This window comes from Nilaparvata lugens, chromosome 2 (genome assembly GCF_014356525.2).
Source record: "Nilaparvata lugens isolate BPH chromosome 2, ASM1435652v1, whole genome shotgun sequence".
Taxonomy (NCBI): Eukaryota; Metazoa; Arthropoda; class Insecta; order Hemiptera; family Delphacidae; genus Nilaparvata; species Nilaparvata lugens.
Window position 1 is genome coordinate 20,904,769 of NC_052505.1, and position 19,511 is coordinate 20,924,279.

The window sequence follows — 19,511 nt, forward strand, 5'->3', positions numbered from 1 at the left end:
TGTTTAATCTTGTTTTAAATAATCATTATTATTTTCTTTTCTATCCGTCAATAAAATATATATGATCTAACGCAGTGAGGTCTAGGTTTTAACTCGGATTTTCGATTGTCTGTCTGTATGTAACGCGATTACGGTCAAAAGCGTTGATAGAATTTGATGAAATTTGGAAGGCATATTCCTTTTTCAACTGCGCGTCGATGTATACACAAGGTTTTTGAAATTTTGCATTTTAAGGATAATATGAAAATAAAAGTAGTTCCTCCATACTCTGATATCACTATATTTCATCTACTCTGAAGATAAGATTGATCAGACTATAGAATTATTCATAATCAATCAGCTGAAAAGTGGATACACAGATGTTCTGGAGAAGCCGTGTCTATTTCGATAAGTCTATAGTTTCAATCAAAAATCTTTAAGAGTTATGCATCTTCAAGGTCTTTGGTTTCAACATTTTGTTTTGCAGTCATGGTATTATTATGCGTGCCCATCAGTATCAATATTCTCACATTTGATATGTGATTAAAAATAATCGAATGAACCAAATAATGCCGAAGAATGTATAATTTTTTTGTTTGTAAAAAATTAATTTTTATCAGATGGAAAGATTATCACGGAACTGGTTGGATTATCATATGGAATACAAATTCAAACGTGAACTGAGTCTGTTAACATTTCAAACAGGTGACATCAGATACTTATGGATGAGGAAACTGCGTGAGGTCTCCTTTTCACAGAACTACTAGTATTCTATACGTCGAAAAATAATTTTCTCAATAATCCAATAATAAACTTTCATAATTGATATAGAATATTCTGTAAATAATTATATTTCTACATTGTTGGAAATAACGATCAGGTAACGTTACGGAGTTGGAGAAGGATAGCACTATCTCCTTTCTCGAATGATAGACAAGGATTGCAACACCAATGTTAATCGAATACTGCCATTATAACGTGGACCTCACTATAGCACATTTCTCGTCATCATACACATTCCTTCTCCATCACTCTCCAACAATGGCTTCTATTTGCACTTCATTTCGTGATCAAGTTATAATGATGATAGTTTGAGATTGATGTCATGATAGATAGTTTGTTAGTAATTTCAAATATTTGATGATAGTCTGATTATTATGTAGGTCATCAAGCACCTAGATTTGTTTGTGTATGATTTATATTGAGTTACCATCAATTGAACAAAATATTCAAATTCGCACTCTTGTAAATGAATATCCTCGTCAGAACTGGCTTTTCCGTTTACTCATGTATACTTGGGTTGATTTATACACTATACTGTAGATTTGCTTTCTGAGCTGATAGTGGTTATGGTTAAGTGGATTCCCACTTTTTCGGTTGAGACGACATGTATACTGGAGTGTAAATTGTCTGCTATCATATAACAAGAACTATACAGGTACCAGTGGCCACTGTTCAGCTGTGGAGTTCTTGAAAAGTTGTATTTCGAGAGAGAGAGAGGTTAGGTCTGAATAGAGTGGAATCCATATATGTATATCTTTATAATATACTGCACATTGGGTCTGAGGTGAATATGATTATGAGTCGGTTTCCGAGCTCGGGATTTGGCTAAGTTCTAGACTTTAAACAGCTGGAGTCAGAAAATTGGCTTTCCGAAATGGTGCGTAGTCGCAGTCATTGTCATAGTCACGTTTGAATTAAATTTCAAAAAACTAGAAAATTAAACACAAAATAAAATGAAGAGAAAATAGTGTAAAGTTTCAGCTATTTTGAATTATTTAGAAATGTTTAATTCCGTCAAGGAAAACGTTTCCAATTATAGAAATGAGAAAATAAAAACTGCGACTACTGTTATAAAAACTGCGACTACGCCCCGTTTTGGAAAGCTAATTTTCTGATTCCAGTTGTTTAAAGTCTAGAACTTAGCCAAATCCCGAGCTCGGAAACCGGCCCTATGAGTTCAATTTGTGAATATAAACGGTGGCATCAGTCTGGGAGTCCTTCCAACTGTTTGAGATATACCAATAAAGTAGCCAAAGAAACGTTTCCCTAAAAATATATTTTTCAAAAGACAGGTTTGCTGTGAAGGATGCATCCTGATTTCTTCTTCAAGATTTCCTGACTGTTCTGTTAGGACCCTTAAAATGTATTCTCAATGATAAAAATATAAATATTTTTTCTTTTAATTACTTCATTTGTATGACCTACTTTACAAAAATTATAAAAAACAATCAAATATTGATTTTTTTCTCACCATTAATGCTGTGTAACCTTGTTGCAGGAGACATGGTGATAAGCAGTGAGAAATACGACGTGAGTGGAGTCGGAAAATCCATGTTCGAAGTCAAGATGATTCTGGTGATACGAAATTTCCAGAAATCAGACGTTGGCTCTTATAGGTGTATAGCAAAGAACTCTCTCGGAGAGGTGGAGAGCAACATCAGACTTTACGGTAAGCTTGGCAATAATTTTATTTTTTTTTTCAACAATTTTAGTTGGTGATCATGAACCATTTCCGTTCTTTGAACTTATAGCAATTTATTACATTTTATTTTTACTAGATTCTTCTCATATTATCTTTTATGTGCGTGAATAATTAGATTAGATGATAAAATATTTATGCCCCTGGCGGAAATCGAACCTACTGCCAGGCGCAGCAATACCAGTGTGAAGTGGCAACAACTCAAACCGTTCGGCTGGGCTGGCTCTCTCATTATTATAATCTTTCATAACTCATTCTATTCCAAAACATTTTTCCAGATAAAATGGCATTCACAGTGTTTGAATTGAACAACAATAACTGATCAAAGTTTGCTGATATATTCCTCTGCGTTCTTCTTCTCTTTATCCTAATTACCATAGCAGTTCATGTGTTTTGTAAAATGTTATTCAAGATTCATTATTCAAATATTAGTGTTATCGATTTCCACAATGATCCTATTGTATTGACTATCTCCATGAATATCATCCAAATGTACCAAAAATATCAAAAAATTGGAATAAATTTTATCTCGACATGGTTGACAGTATTTCAAAAACCACAATAATCCATTTATTGCTCAAATCATACAATAATCCTATAGATAATATCGGATTCTCTTGTTTCGTAGGAATTGTGATATCATAGCAGTTGTATGATTTTGAATTAATAGATGAATAACATTATTGATAAAATCAAATAACATATCATATGGAAATAACTCATAATATAACTTTTTCCATGGAATGGAAATATCTTCATTAAATTCACAGACAATGATAGAGCCATTATTGACCACAATATGGAGCTGTCAATTATTGTTTCACACTGGAGTGATATGAGATATCCAACGATCCAAAATTCGATATCTTCATACTCTGAGTATGTGACAGCGTAACTGGATTTTGGGTAGAAAATCCATGTTTTCAAAGTGAGTCGCTGAATGAACCAATATTCCACAACAGCGTTACATGATATCATTTTGCCAAACAATGCCAACACCGTATTGAACGCAGTACAAGAATCTGACACAATTGGTTTGGATCTTCATGAAACAACAATATTAAGCTTCGATTAATATCTAAAAGTAAAACGTAAAAGAGGTGTTTGAGAATTTCTTCATTATTAATTAACAACACAATAAGTTTTATTTTCCACTAGAATCATCTCTCATCATCATCCGTTTCATTACCCACGCACAAGCCTAGAGCTCATGTGTGCATCATCCTCAGCCAAAATAGAAATGGATTGGCAGCTATGCAAACTTCACTGAGAAAAGAAATTATTCTTAACATCATTGTTCGCCTTTCAGCATTTTTATTGATCTTAGCATTCACTGGTAAATCAGTCTCACAGATTTTTTCTTATTTTCATCATTATTCTTTCATTCCTGGATCGCTTGTTTGATTTATTGGCATTCTGAGCAAAGAAATGCTTGTAGTATCGATAGCATTCGCCTCCTATCAGTTTTCATTATTCATTGGTAAATCAGTCTCAACGGAATATTTCTTCATTTCCGCAATTCATTTCAATTCTCTTGTTTATTTATTGACACTCTGTTTCACGGAATCTGATTAATGGGAAACACAAAATATAGACAGTTTCCAGGCATAGAAGTGAATAAGGAATACGGTGAAGAATATGGAATCTCCTATGTTCCTTTGGTGTCTCTAAAGTCTGTTGGATATTGCTTTTAACATTAAACCCATTTCTCCTTCCACAGTTTGTAGCATAGACACAGACGGTCATCCTGCGCACAATTGGATGCTGCTAGGTAGTGGGAGTAATTAGTGGAGGATAGAGCATCGGACCTCTCCGTCTTCGAGAAAGAGCCGTGTTAAAAGTAATATCACACAAACTTCAGGTTTAAACTCGTTAATGCCACTTTCTAAGTAGGGAGGATTTGTGTCGGATCCGAGACTCGTGTCATGAACAGTTGGCATTCATTGAAAAGATCATCATACGTGACGTACATCATAGCATTCACCTACAAGAGTGAGAGTGTATGGGAGGGGGCTGTCATTAATGACCACGTAGCACGGATAATAATTGGCAGGGCACGGACATTCTCATTATTATCGAATCGCATGTAATGGCTAACGAGGCGAACCGTTGAAGATGATTTGTACAGGGACAGGTTGACCAGTACACGCCGGACGGGACGGCAACGGGTGCAAGCTGCTCTAGTGAACGACAGTGAGTGACGGTCGTTTGAATGTCTGATAACGGTCGTTGCAACCGTTTAAACCATTCTAAAACAGTGACTGACGGTCGGTTGACGGTCGGTTGAATGTCTGATGACGGTCGTTTCATTCGTTTAAACCATTCCACAACAGTGACTAACGGTCGGTTGAATGTCGGATGATGGTCGTTGCTACCGTTTAAAAACCATTCCACAACATTGACTGACGGTCGGTTGACGGTCGTTCGAATGTCGGATGACGGTCGTTGCTACCGTTTAAACAATTCCACGACAGTGTCTGACGGTCAGTTAACCAGTAAAATGTCGGTTGAACGTCGTTGACGGTCGTTTCATCCCACATCCATAGTGTCATAATCAGCGAAGAACTACTGTTACTAGTGAACGACACTGACTGACGGTTGATTGACGGTCGTTTGAATGTCGTTTAACGGTCGTTTAAACCATTCACTCTCATTCAGTCAGTATCAGCAATGAACTACTGTTACGTCATAACGTGACCTGCCCCGCCAATTAGTGAGGCTACGCTGACTCTTCCATTGAGAGATTTACATTAGCCCTTCCAAATCAGATAATTATTAGCTCAGTTCTGGCGATGCAAATGACTGTCGTTGAGAAATGATACTGCGAAAGTACACAGCTAGAGAGGATCTGGTGAATCTCTTCTTTTGAAGGATTCACAGGAATCTGCTAATTCAATGTGCTTAGTTGGAATGAGTTGAGTGAATGAATTTCCTCCATGAATTTTTTTAAAAAGCATAAAATTATAGAAAATCACAAATAATATTCTTTGAAATTGATACTTTTCATTTCTCCAGTAATCAAATTGTGATTCATTGTTATCAGTTATTATTGTAATGAGTTCCTTTGTCTTTGTCTTCTTCTTCTTCTTCTTCTTCTTCTTCTTCTTCTTCTTCTTCTTCTTCTTCTTCTTCTTCTTCCTCTTCTTCTTATTCTTCTCCTTCTTGTTCTTGTTCTTGTTCTTGTTTTGTTCTTCTTCTTCTTTCTTCTTCTTCTTCTTCTTCTTCTTCTTCTTCTTCTTCTTCTTCTTCTTCTTCTTCTTCTTCTTCTTCTTTCTTCTTCTTCTTCTTCTTCTTCTTCTTCTTCTTCTTCTTCTTCTTCTTCTTCTTCTTCTTCTTCTTCTTCTTCTTCTTCTTCTTCTTCTTCGTGTCTAGTTTTCCTTCGTCTAGAGTTATTTCTCTGTCTAGAGTTCCTTTGTGAATCAGTTTCATTCTTTATTGATTGATACAATAAGTACATCATCAAAAATGATAGGCAGAGAAAAACAAGGTAACCTTGTGCTATTCCTCTTCCAAATCTAGATAAGGTCACACATAGTCCGAAATAGGTTGAGTCTTGCAGTTGATCATTTCACAAAATTTTCAGTTCTCAATCAGTAGTTTTTTCAAGAACAATCCAAACCAAATTCTATTCAATTTTGAATTATTATTATTATTCAATTTTGAAAAGAATATTAGCCTCTACATGAAGGCTTCTGAGAAGTTGGAATCGTCATCAATCAATTTTCATAATCAAAATTCCACTCATTCCATGAATTAAACGTTCTAATGGAAGAAACCATTGGAGTGAGTACTTCGAGGAACTCCAATGTCTCTAATTACTCAAGTATAAGATATTCACATTGAAATTAATAGCACCTTTGTGATAGTTCAGGGAATAACAATGATTTCATTGAATTCCATGAGCTTAGCATGAAGTATTGTAACATAAGATTGCATCGAAAGCTTATATTAGGAACATTCCAAATGATGATACGAATTAGATATAAGCTTTCATTCCCAGGAGAAACAAAGTGACATTGGATGTGAGTTCCATAAGATGAGTTTGACAATAATGATCTCACAAAACACTGCAGTCTTTGCTTACGATTTTCTTTTTGAGATCTTTACTATACTACACCTTTTCCAACTGTATTTGAGAAATTATCAATTGTAATTGAGAATAGTCAATTGTATTTGAGAAGTCATCACGTGTAATTGAGAATGGTGAATTTCATTCGAGAAAGTATCATTTCAATTTGAACATACATCAAAACATACGATTTGAAATCGAGAAGTTGTCAGTTGTAGTTGGGAAATGATTTTAAAAAACCAGTACTTCCAATAATTATATTTTTTATAACAGTACTCATATTAATTATGATGATAATCATATTTAATATTCCAATAAAACGTCTAGTTTTCGAATAAAACATTGTTTTCAAGCCCCAAAATACATTGAAGAATTGCCGAATTGTTCAATCAAGAGATCCAATTGATTGATGATATTTTCCGAATAGAATCGCAGAATTGTTTAATCAGGAGATCCAATTGATTGATGATGATTCAATTGCACCGTAAACATAGAGAGTTTGATCTTCATCAAGTGCAATGTTTCACAAAATGTTTGGAGACAAAAGTCGCGTTGCCAATAAATACATAGAAATAATTCTCATTAATCATTCGTAAACAGTACAGGGGAAGTACTTTCACCATTGACAAATTAATTTTCCTCCATGCAAAGCCTATAATAGTAATTGGAATACTGTGTACGTAGTACAGTATCCTTTCCTGCTCAAATCATACCTGCACTACCTGCAATACCTGCTCATACCTGTAAAATTATTACTTTCCGAAAAAAATTAAGGTACCCCAATTTCTAAATGCATATACGTTTCAAGGTCCCCTGAGTCCGAAAAATTGGTTTTTGAGTATTGGTCTGTGTGTGTGTGTGTGTGTGGTGTGTGGTGTGTGTGTGTGTGTGTGTGTGTGTGTGTGTGTGTGTGTGTGTGTGTGTGGTGTGTGTGTGTGTGGTGTGTGTGTGTGTGTGGTGTGTGTGTGTGTGTGTGTGTGGTGTGTGTGTGTGTGTGTGTGTGTGTTGTGTGTGTGTGTGTGTGTGTGTGTGTGTGTGTGTGTGTGTGGTGTGTGTGTGTGTGTGTGTGTGTGTGTGTGTGGTGTGTGTGTGTGTGTGGTGTGTGGTGTGTGTGTGTGTGTGTTGTGTGTGTGTGTGTGTGTGTGTGTGTGTGTTGTGTGTGTGTGTGTGGTGTGTGTGTGTGTGTGGTGTGTGTGTGGTGTGTGTGTGTGTATGAGTGTATGTGCGTCTATGTACACGATATCTCATCTCCCAGTTAACGGAAAGACTTGAAATTTGGAACGTAAGGTCCTTACACTATAAGGATCCGACACGAACATTTTCGATCAAATGCAATCCAAGATGGCGGCTAAAATTACGAAAATGTTGTCAAAAACAGGGTTTTTCGCGATTTTCTCGGAAACGGCTCCAACGATTTTGATCAAATTCATACCTGGAATAATCATTGATAAGCTTTATCAACTGCCACAAGTCCCATACCTGTAAAAATTTCAGGAGCTCCGCCCGATCTATGCAAAGTTTGATTTCAGATTCTCAATTATCAGCCTTCTTATACAATTTAAACAAAAAAATTCAAGTGGAAAAGATTGAGCATGGAAATCTCTGCAATTAATGTCCAGTAGCATTTCCACCTAAAATTTAAGATAAGCTTGAAATTCTAGGAAATGTGATTATTAAATTGCAAACTGTTGGCAACTGTTGGTTCTATCAAATCATTCACTACGAAGAGATAGCAGACCTCGTGTGTCTCCAGCGTTATTGAACTATCACCAGCTGTCTCATATCTTTGAATAGTAAACTTGAGATGCGCGAGAACACTAGCGTCAGGTGATCAATGTTCATAACGGCAAGGAAAGTTGTGTGAGTGCACCACACAAGATTTTCTCAATTACAAGTGACTATTCTCAAATACAATTGATACTTTCTCTTATTATCTTGATACTTTCTCAAATAAAATTGGGAAAGGTGTAGTATCACACATATCTAACCTGTTTATTTAGTCTATGCTAGTTTATACAAGTATGCTCCAATAATCAGTCTCTTGAGACTCCAGCGCAAATAAGATTCTATGATGTACGTATCATTGTAGAATCGTAACTCATTACCAGAGTAGAATCACAGACAACTGGTATCTTTTCTCTATGGTAGAGCTCCACAAGCTTGTTAGCTAACTCCAGTTTCCGCATGTGTGATTGCAGCACTAATTTGTGTCTTAGTAGATCTGTTGCAATTTTGTGATCGGCCACTTGATAAGCCACAAGTGATCCCGACAACTTAGCTTTGTCAAAGTTTAGTAGAACAATTACGTCTGCTGCCTGCCGTCATTCTCACTTGGGCAAATTTCAATCAGCTTTCGAATCTGTTTGTAGCCCTTATAACACCTCCCCGCCAGTCTGTTGCCAGATGTTCTGTTGACAATTCTATCAACAATAACTCTTGTCCGTGATGGCTTTCCTCGCTCGTTTCATGGCTTCCCCTATCACTAGCAGGCACTGGGATTCGTTGCAGATAGCCATTCATCAATGGTACTCAATCCAAGGATTCATCTTTTTACCTATCGTTTGAAACAAGAGACTACAACTGCTCACACGCCAGTGAAAGAAATCACAATAATTCAAATCAATTCAAAAATCTCTCCACCTATCATTTCAAACAAAAGACTCAAGAGACTACAACTTCTTACACGTGTGGCGAATTATATGATTGCCACCTGTGATGTTTTCAACCAGCATAGTTTGTTTATCACTTGAAGTTTTTTTTGGAATTTTAAATTCTCGGCAAAAGTTATCCAATTGATGTTGTAATTTTGTGAACTGTTCACATTGAACAGAAATTTGTTCTTCATCCATCGTGGTGGATAACTTGAGTGACTAGGTAATTGTTAGGTAACTTTTACTCACATGAAATATATTTGAAAATACTTGCTGTTGATCACGTCGGGGTCACCAATATAGGCATTTAATTTGTTGATTTCCTATGTTGAAATTGATTAAATGAAACTAGATGAATGATGAAATATTTTTAATGTTGGAATGACAAAATTGAACTCTAGATAAATATTGAAAAAACTGTTACAAGTGATGAACAAACTATGCCGGTTGAAAACATCACAGGTAGCAATCATATGATTCGCCACATCACCCCCCCCCCACCGGGCAGGCGATTTGGCCATCCGAAATTTTGAAGCTCACTTTTTTTCTGGAACAGGGTGGGAAGGCTGAGATGAGTCGTCTTGAAGATTGTGTAAGAAACGGTCGAGGTTTTCCTGTAGATACATCACAGAGCACAGTAAGTGGTGATCCAGGAATGGGTACACGTTCCAATGAAAGAGAAGAATTCTCTGGTGTTATCTTCTGAAGTTGAGTACCTTTGACATATTGTATATCCATCGAAAACTCAGAGGTGAATGAGGATTGGTTGAGTGGAATTGGTGGAAGTTGAAATTGATTAAATGAAACTAGATGAATGATGAAATATATTTACTTTCCTTGCCCTATTACCATAGGTAAGGAAAGTATTGCTTTCCGAAAAAAAACAAGATACCCCAATTTCTAAATTTCTATACGTTTCAAGGTCCCCTGAGTCCAAAGAAGTGGTTTTTGGGTATTGGTCTGTATGTGTGTGTGTGTGTGTGTGTGTGTGTGAGTGTGTATGAGTGTATGTGCGTCTGTGTACACGATATCTCATCTCCCAATTAACGGAATGACTTGAAATTTGGAACTTAAGGTCCTTACACTATAAGGATCCGACACGAACAATTTCGATCAAATGCAATTCAAGATGGCGGATGAAATGGCGAAAATGTTGTCAAAAACAGGGTTTTTGCGATTTTCTCGAAAACGGCTCCAACGATTTTGAACAAATTCATACCTTAGAAAGTCATTGATAAGCTCTATCAACTGCAACAAGTCCCATATCTGTAAAAATTTCAGGAGCACTGCCCCATCTATGCAAAGTTTGATTTTAGATTCTCAATTATCAGGCTTCAGATACAATTTGAACGAAAAATTTCATGTGGAAAAGATTGAGCATAAAAATCTCTACAATTAATGTCCAGAAACATTTTCACCTAAAATTGAAAATAAGCTCGAAATTCGAGAAAATGTTATTATTTCAATTGCAAACTGTTGGCAACTGTTGATTCTATTGAATCATTCACTATGAACAGATAGCAAACCTCGTCTGTCTGCAGCGCTATTGTCCTGTCACCAGCTGGCTCGACAGATCTTAGAATTAGTAGACTTGAGATGCGCGTGTACACTAGCGTCAGGTGATTAATTTTCATAACGGCAAGGAAAGTTGTGTGAGTGCACCACACCAGATTTTTAATGTTGGAATGACAAAAATGAACTCTGGATAAATATTGAAATAAACTGTTACAAGTGATAAACAAACTATGCCGGTCGAAAACATCACAGGTGGCATTCATATGATTCGCCACACACGCCATTGAAAGAAATCACAGTTCAATTCAATCATAGAATCACTGTACCTATAATTTCAAACAATAATTTAAACATATCAAGCTAAAGCTAACAATGGTGAAGATTGAAGCTTTCGAGCTCTGGCTGTACAGAAGAATGCTGAAAATATCCTGGACGCAAAAAGTTACTAATCAAGAGGTTCTCAGGAGAATGAATAAAGAACCGGAGCTCCTGAATACCATTAAAAGTGGAAAACTCCAATACCTCGGCCACATTATGAGGAATAGCTCAAGATACAGACTTCTGCAAGAGATCCTTCAAGGAAAAATCAACGGAAAAAGGGGACCTGGCAGAAGGAGAATTTCATGGCTGGCAAATCTGAGGCTATGGTTTCACCAGTCATCAGCAGAGCTGTTCCGTAGCGCCGTCGACAAAATCAGGATAGCCATTATGATCGCCAACACCCGAAACGGAGCAGGCACGTGAAGAAGAAGAAGCTAAAGCTTCTCACATGCAACTGAAGTAAATTAAAGTATTAGAAAGTCTACATTTGTGTCAGAAGAAGAACCTTCTTCCATTTCTTCCTTATCTATTTATCCAACTTCGGTGCATCCTGGGAAGGTTAAAGGTGTGAATATCACTGAAGAACACATGCATCAAGCCAAATTTATTTCATCGTTTTCATAGTTTTCCACTCATACTGCCAGTTTGGTCTCAATATAGCTCTCCAAATTTATTCTCCCTTAGATGAATGCCCATTCTCGGAATTGAACCGAAACAGAAGTATATATTGTGTGAATCGATTAATGGGAGAAACAATTCGAAGAGAGAAATATCAGTCGTTCTTCACAATATATTCCTCATGAGACTTGGGAGTTACTCAATCAGTTAATCGGACAAAACGATTTGTTCAACCAATACAGAGGGGAGCAGACTTGGTTTGATCCATATTATTGATTTTTTGTTTTCGTTTGTTTATTGCAGATGATGTTTTTTTAACATCTTTATTGCCCATAAAAAACAAATACAAAATAAAAAACTTACAGAAGAAATATTCTAGATTATAATATTATGCTATTTTACAAATAAATTAAAATTACATGGCACCACCCAGCAAGGGCCAAACCCTGACCGCTGAGTGAGAGTATCAGCTGTTTAGACAATATAAAAATTTATTTACTAATAATCAAAGCTACAAAAATCGAAGTTAACAATAAATTACTAGTAATTATAATATTTGACTGATGTCGAAGAAAAAATTTTGTATCACCCACTTATTTATCTGTTCCATCCTCTGTCTGCCCCTATTAGAAAGATATTCTGACAATGCATTTGGCATGATATTTATTATTTTTGAGCTAAGATACCCCAATTGTCTTCGCACTATTGTCAAATCTGAATAGTTGAATATCAACTTCTCAACTACACAAAAAGTGAATAGTTGATATTATAAATGTTATGAGATGTAACTCTCAGGTTATACATAGAAACGTTATTATTCACTGTAAATTCATCCATCCTCATCCATTCATAATAGAGAAGTTTCTTTATATAAATTTGACGTACTGTCATCACTTTAAATTCGACAAATGTTTCACTACTAGAAAAAGCCCTTGGCTTATTAAGAATTGCTTTTATTATCATTTTTTGAAATGTAAAAATTTTATTCATGAAAACATCATACGCTCCTCCCCATACCACTAACCCATATTGCAGCACCGATTGAACATAGGCAAAGTAAAGGACCCTAAGTAATTTAATGTCTAATATTTTACGGACTTTATAAAAGATAAAGGAAATAAATTTTAAGCGTTTACAAATATATTCTATATGAGGCTCCCACTTAGGTTACAATCAACCATGATGCCCAGATATTCAATCCTTCCTCAGTTTACATAAGCGTTTTACTTGTGCGTGGATAATGAAAATGCGAGGGTAATTTGATGAGATGATCTAACGTTCATGCCTCCAGTGGATAATAGACTAACCCAGTTTGGTTTGTGCTTGTATTGATAATGAAATATGAACAGTTTTTGTGTAATGAAGTACACAAATAATATATTAATTTCGTGAATGTACTCCATCTCTGAGACAAAGTCTTCAAAATTCTCAGAACGAAGCAATCTGGTCTCAGAGTCCAAGCGCATAAGTCGCGATGAATTTCCACCCGTGCAGACCAAAACAATGACTTGAACCAATTTCCACGCCATGAATAGCCGGAATTCTTCTTTGAACAAGAGCTTTGATACTCTGCGAATAGTAGGCCGTGGAAGGAGTGGTGGAGTAGCAAAAGTTTTGTGGGGAGGAATTCAGAGGGATGTCTGTCGTAAAAAAGGCGGTAATGATAAGATGAAGAGGAAAAATTGAAAGAAGTCTTGTTGGCGGCGAAGGCAGAGGCTCCCACTCTTTGACACTGGAACAATAACTCTGCTTCTTTCTAACGCACCACTCCACCCCCCCTTGCAACCACCCTTCAACACCCACCCCACATGCATCCAAAACTTGAAGCAACAACTCGAGCCAGCCAACACAAAGCCAGCTTTTTCTCAGTCGACAAGCTGCCAACTTTTAATCATGAACTGCTGCTGCATCCAGAGAACATAGAGCAGAGTGGCGAAGCCACTTCCGACTACACCCTAATTACTGTACTCGCTTGTTTCACACAGCATCGTGTTGAAAAACGGTCGCACCAGTAACCAGAGAACTTGACACGTGCTTCAATGATCTGATAAACTTTGCAGGTGTGATGAATCAGGATTGACCCACTTCTTCCTCAATTTTCTTTATTTCTGGATATATGAAAAGGAATATAACTTGAAGAAGAGAGAATGAATGGAACATGATGTATTTGAATTCAAGTGCTTAATTCCTGAGCATTTGAAATAGTATCTTAAGTCACAAGGACGGGAAGGGCCGTTTTGCAGGCGAGAATGATGTTTCTAGTCGAGGCGCTAGCCGAGACTAGAATTTCATTTGAGCACTGCAAAAGACATTCACGTCCTAGTAACTTACACTACTTTTTGTCATAATAATCTAGAAAAGAATAATTGAGAAACAAAATACATTACCTGCTTGAGCTGACATTACTACATGCATTCTATAGATATAACCAAGTTTACAAGTTTAGAATCAGGAATTTCTTGATTGTAGTTGACAAAACATCCATGCTAAAATGGAGTGCAAAAAGTCGGGCTAATAATAATTATTTATTAATCCATTTTACAGACCTATGTTTTCAAAATTTTCGGCAGAGCGGCTACCGAAGAAGGAAGATGATCATGATTCAAGATCAATTATTCTGATAATTTGATTTAGCATCTAAAGTTACCAGCTGTAATAAACACGTCACCCTGAGATAAATTGTGTACTGGTTATTCCATTCATTAATTACTGAAGAATGACAGAATAATTTACTTTTTTTTTAATTCAGCTTAGCTTATATTCATCATAAAATGGAAGATGGAAAGAATATGGAATTCTGTGTAATTCATCATACATTGCATATCTCCTGGACCATCTATTGACAATCAACAACTATGAAAACATTAAATTCATCTTTGAAACACTTATTCAAACTATATTTTTTTAACTCAACACTTTACTGATAGATATAACTACCAATAATTGATTGAGAAGAATAATGTTTTCGGAATAATAAATACTGCATGACTAAGCACATAGGAAGTCCGTATTGAGATGTAAATGAAAGTAATGATTGTCAGATAAATTTCATGATTCACCAATAATAAAGTCAAATGTGATATGAGATACATTTACTTTTTGGTGGTACGAAGTTCGCGGGGCCAGCTAGTAACTAATAAAAAGGTGTTGTTGTTTGACAAGCTATTGGAATTCATAATTTCGTTCATCCAGTCTCACCGAATTGTATGATATGAGCTGCAGGATAGAGTAGATTTGTTCCTTCAGATGAAGAAATAACAATTACAGCGTTCCAGGTCTTAGATATATGAGCTGTGATTTGAGATGAAGTTATCTATTAATCGTTCATCGAGTCGAGAAATGTTTAGGAAGGTACTCGAGTATGAGACGTGGAAAACAACAGTGCGTAGGTGAAGACGACAAAACAGCTGCGTTTCGGGTGAACGGGTCTCCATCGCAGATCGCAATGACAACACCCGAAAAGTCCCATTCATAGCGGCATGAATTATTCATCAGGTGCTTGGCGCGCAGCGCTCGCTTTTGCGCGGGAATCGCACCGCGCGGGGAACGCGCGGGGATCGTAACTGTGCGAGAAACGCGCGGGATATCGGCGTGCAGGATTACACGCCACCAACTATTCCTGAAAACAATCCGACCTAGTATTCACCACGACTCTGCTCTCGAATACTAGCAAGATACCGATATCAACACACCCACGCTGGTGATGAATGATAAGTGATTGAGAGCATCTAACCTCAATTACTACGCCCTAATGACTTGATATTATCAACCCACTCATTTAGTACAGAAATTACTCGTTTTAGTGTTGAAAGATCCTTGCTTCGGTTGTAACACCATAAAGGTTGAAGAAGTAGGTGATTAGAGAATGATTAAGCGTGATGTGTATTCAAATATAAGACCACATCAAGTGTTTTTTCAAGTGTTTTTCAGTTGCCAACTCTATCAGTCAATCTGAGACCTTCCTGCCCTGCTGACTCTAAATACGGTACGTTTGTTAAAACGCCTTATATGGTCTGGCCCTAATAGTAGTTAGACTATGTTGCTGTGGAGGAGTTGTTGTGGTATACTGAATTTAAACGACTTATTTTATCTATTTAGTACAGTTGCTTTTTAGGAAATTATCCTATAGCAGGTTGGCATTATTTACAAAATTCAATTATAAAAGCAAACAAATCATTACAGAAAATATAGATCACATACTAATCAAGAGAGTTCATGACAATAATTTCTTAAATGAAAAATTTCATGGATATCACACTCATCACAGTACAATCAAAAGAAAAAAAATCATAGTTCCTCAAATCATCGTTGGCACTTTAGACAGTCAAATCCACATCTTACTCGTTCAAACAGAATGAGCGAATTTTCAAGCACTGCCTCCACAAAAGTCGATAGGATCTTCATAACTCGCGTCGATAGTGTGGCGTGATTGTGGATCACGTGGCTCGGGGCACGAATTTAAACGACTTGATATCTTCAAAAACACAAATTTGTTTTACCTAAATTTGATATCGGCTATTATCTTCAATGTTGTTTTCCATCAAGAAGTGCTTACTATTAAATCACTTTTTGCTATTGAATAGAACGACTAGTAGTCAACTTTCTCAATAAATGAGTTTATTCACTTACTGTTAGAACGATATCTTCTGGCAGGTCCCCCATCTTCATGGTTGTACTCATAGACTTCAAGATGATTTGAAGTCTCAGGGCCGGTTTCCGAGCTCGGTAAATGGGTAAGCTCTAGACTTTAAACAGTTGGAGTCAGAAAATTGGCTTTCCAAAACGGGGCGTAGTCACAGTTTTTATAACAGTAGTCGCAGTTTTTATTTTCTCGTTTCTATTATTGGAAACGATTTTCCTTGACGAAATTAAACATTTCTAGATAATAAAAATAGCTGAAAATTTACACTATTTCCTCTTCATTTTATTTTGTGTTTAATTTTCTGGTTTTTTGGAATTTAATTCAAACGTGACTTTGACAATGATTACGACTACGCCCCGTTTCGGAAAGCAATTTTCTGACTCCAGCTGTTTAAAGTCTAGAACTTTTTGCCACACTGCACAGGAAGCAGCTGTTTTCCAGTCCCTACGTAGATCTGAAAGACATTGTTTGCAGACGACTCTCGTCTGACGTCAGAAAAGGAAAATCCCGAGCTCGGAAACCGGCCCTTAGTGCCGGTTGCACAACAGCCGGTTAAATTTTAACCGTGATTAATTCCACGAGAACCAATCAGAGAAGCTGTCTTTTCAAAAACGCCTTTTCTGATTGGCTCTCGTGAAATTAATCACGGTTAAAATTTAACCGGCTGTTGTGCAACCGGGCCTTAATGTTTGAATTGCAGTTTTCTAGACATTGATAAAATCTCAAACTGGGGACCTGACAAAATATCTCGTTGTCACAGTAAGTGAATAAACTCATTAACGACTGCTATTCAATAGCAAGAAAGTGATTCAATTCGTGATATTAGTTCGGTATTGATTCTTAATTCATTATTGATTCTTATACCCTATTATCAATCTCTTGTAAAGTGGAAGTTCAAACATTCTGCAGCAGAATTTATATTGAATGGGTGAAGCCCTAGTATCCGCCGTTAGCTGTTGACCAATGGAGGTTGAGCTCTACTGTGATTGGCCGAGACTATTCAACCTTCATTGGTCGACAGCTGATGGCGAATCGCAGGGCTCCCCCCCTCCCCATTCTATATATATTCTACTGCTTGATGTTTGAACTTTCAGTTTTCTAGACATTGTCTAGTTCACACCTACTGACTGCTGGTTATTAATTAATTAAAGAAATTTACAAAGAAATAAAACAATAATAAAAAAAACCCTGGCGCCACGTTAATTAGAAGGAACGACCCTTGAAAACAAAATTTAGATTTACCTCGACTAGCCCTCTGGCAGAAACATGAAAACTAAACAATTATAAACATAAAAAAAAATGAAGAAAACCTGCAATCAATAAGTGTGATCTACACATTACTTTCCCAACTAAGTTCAGAAGGGAGGGGATATAACGTGGATGTTTGAATGAAAACGAAGTGTTTCAAATACCGCCGTTATATTGAAATAATTAAATTTGATCAAATTATATCGATTCATATGTATCGTACATGAACATGAAACAAATAAACAAGAGTTGGCCAACGTAAGTAAATAATAATAATTGATTTAAATTTAATAATAATTTAACAGAATATTTTACATAATTTAAGTTTATGTTTTACCCTTTATGTTTTACATTGATTGATAAAGAATTGTTCATTTTATTTTAGAATCAAACGCATCTGTTGATGTAGGGCAAGTCCCTTATGACATGTTTTACTCTTAAGAAACATTGACTAAAATAAATGAATAAAGTCAAATGCATTAGGAAATTACTATACTGGTGAATTTATAACCACTGTAAATAAATTAAAAACAACAATAGACAAATAAATTATTTCAATTCTGGTGGCAGACAAACAACAACAAATAATAAATTATAATGACATCTTAAAACTAACCTTTTTTTTCCCCGACGACACTATTTACGAAGCACAAAGCATTATTACGACGAGACACAATTTAATTATTTTAGCACAAATTTGCTAGTGGTTCACTTGATGATGAAGAATGGTGGTGGGTTGTATTGAGGTGGAGGCGGCTGCATTTCAGCCCATCGGGCTGCGGGTTTGGAAACGTCTACTCCTTAGATGACATGCTCTTTGCCTTGCTCGTCTAAGACTGTCCAAATTCGTTACTCCTCGTGGTTGTCACCTTCCCCTGGCCCATTGTCTCATCCCTCAACTGCTCCGGGAGGTGCTGCCCCTAGTGGCTGGAATGTGGTACATGTGTTTTGTTGCTGGTGTTTGGCCTTCGTGCCAGCTCGCACCCTCAGCATGACTAATTGCTGGCATTGTCGCCTGTCCTTGGGTTTTTGTTCCAACCTCTACACTCCCTTGCCATAGCAATGACAAAACTTGCAGATTTTGGGTAGAAGTTGGAACTTGAAACTGAAGAAAACGTTGGCTCCAGTAACAGTTGTCACAAAACCCCCCATCACATGTTGTCGAGATGACTTCGAGACAGACATGGCCAAGAGAGGTGACAACTTGCAGAATCTGGACGCCATCTGAAACTGCATCTAGACGCCACCTGCAGCTGCATCTGGGATGAATCGCACCACTTTGATGATCCGCACAACCAATGATCTGTCACCAATACGCGTATTTTCAATTTGATAAATTTCACTTCTCCATGACAACACTTATAACCTTTTTTCACCCTATTCGTTTAATAATATGTTGTTTGCCTGCCACACCATAAAAAATAGAAAATTTACTTATCTCTAAACAATCATACAATGACTATCTGCAGCCTGGAAACACCTTTCAGTCTTCTAACTAAAATCCCTATTCTCTAAAAGGCTTCAAATCTACTATATTAAATGTACCTATAAATAACCCATCCTCATTAATCACCTCATACGCATTTCCCCCTTTACATTTGCTAATTCTATAAGGTCCTAAATATAATAAAAGCAATTTTTTCATAATTCCCAAACTACTATTTGCTGGCATATGATTTTTCACTAGTACCTTATCGTTTTCTTTAAACTGTAACATCCTCTTCACTTTCTTGTCATGCCTGTCCTTCCGCTCATCGGCTTTTTTGACTAACCTCAATTTTACTTGCTCTTCAATCAATCCTCTTTCATTCTCCATTTCTATGTTTTGATTCTCGGGGAAGTTAACAATGCCACTAATTTCTCGGTCTGGGTGTTTACCAAAATGCACAAAGTATGGTGTTTCCCCAAAACTTTCATGATAGGAAACATTCAATGCTTTTTCTATGGATTTAATGTGTTGTTTCCAACTGCAATGCTGACTATGAC

General features: G+C 36.6%; 1 protein-coding gene across 1 annotated transcript in view; it reads left to right on the forward strand.

Moving 5' to 3' along the window:
• LOC111058468 (lachesin-like) overlaps positions 1-19,511 on the forward strand; it is a 221,684-nt gene that overhangs the window by 179,691 nt on the left and 22,482 nt on the right. The window contains exon 7 of the mRNA XM_039420762.1: positions 2,261-2,431. Coding sequence (XP_039276696.1) covers positions 2,261-2,431 — 171 coding nt within the window. The remainder of the gene's footprint in view (positions 1-2,260; positions 2,432-19,511) is intronic.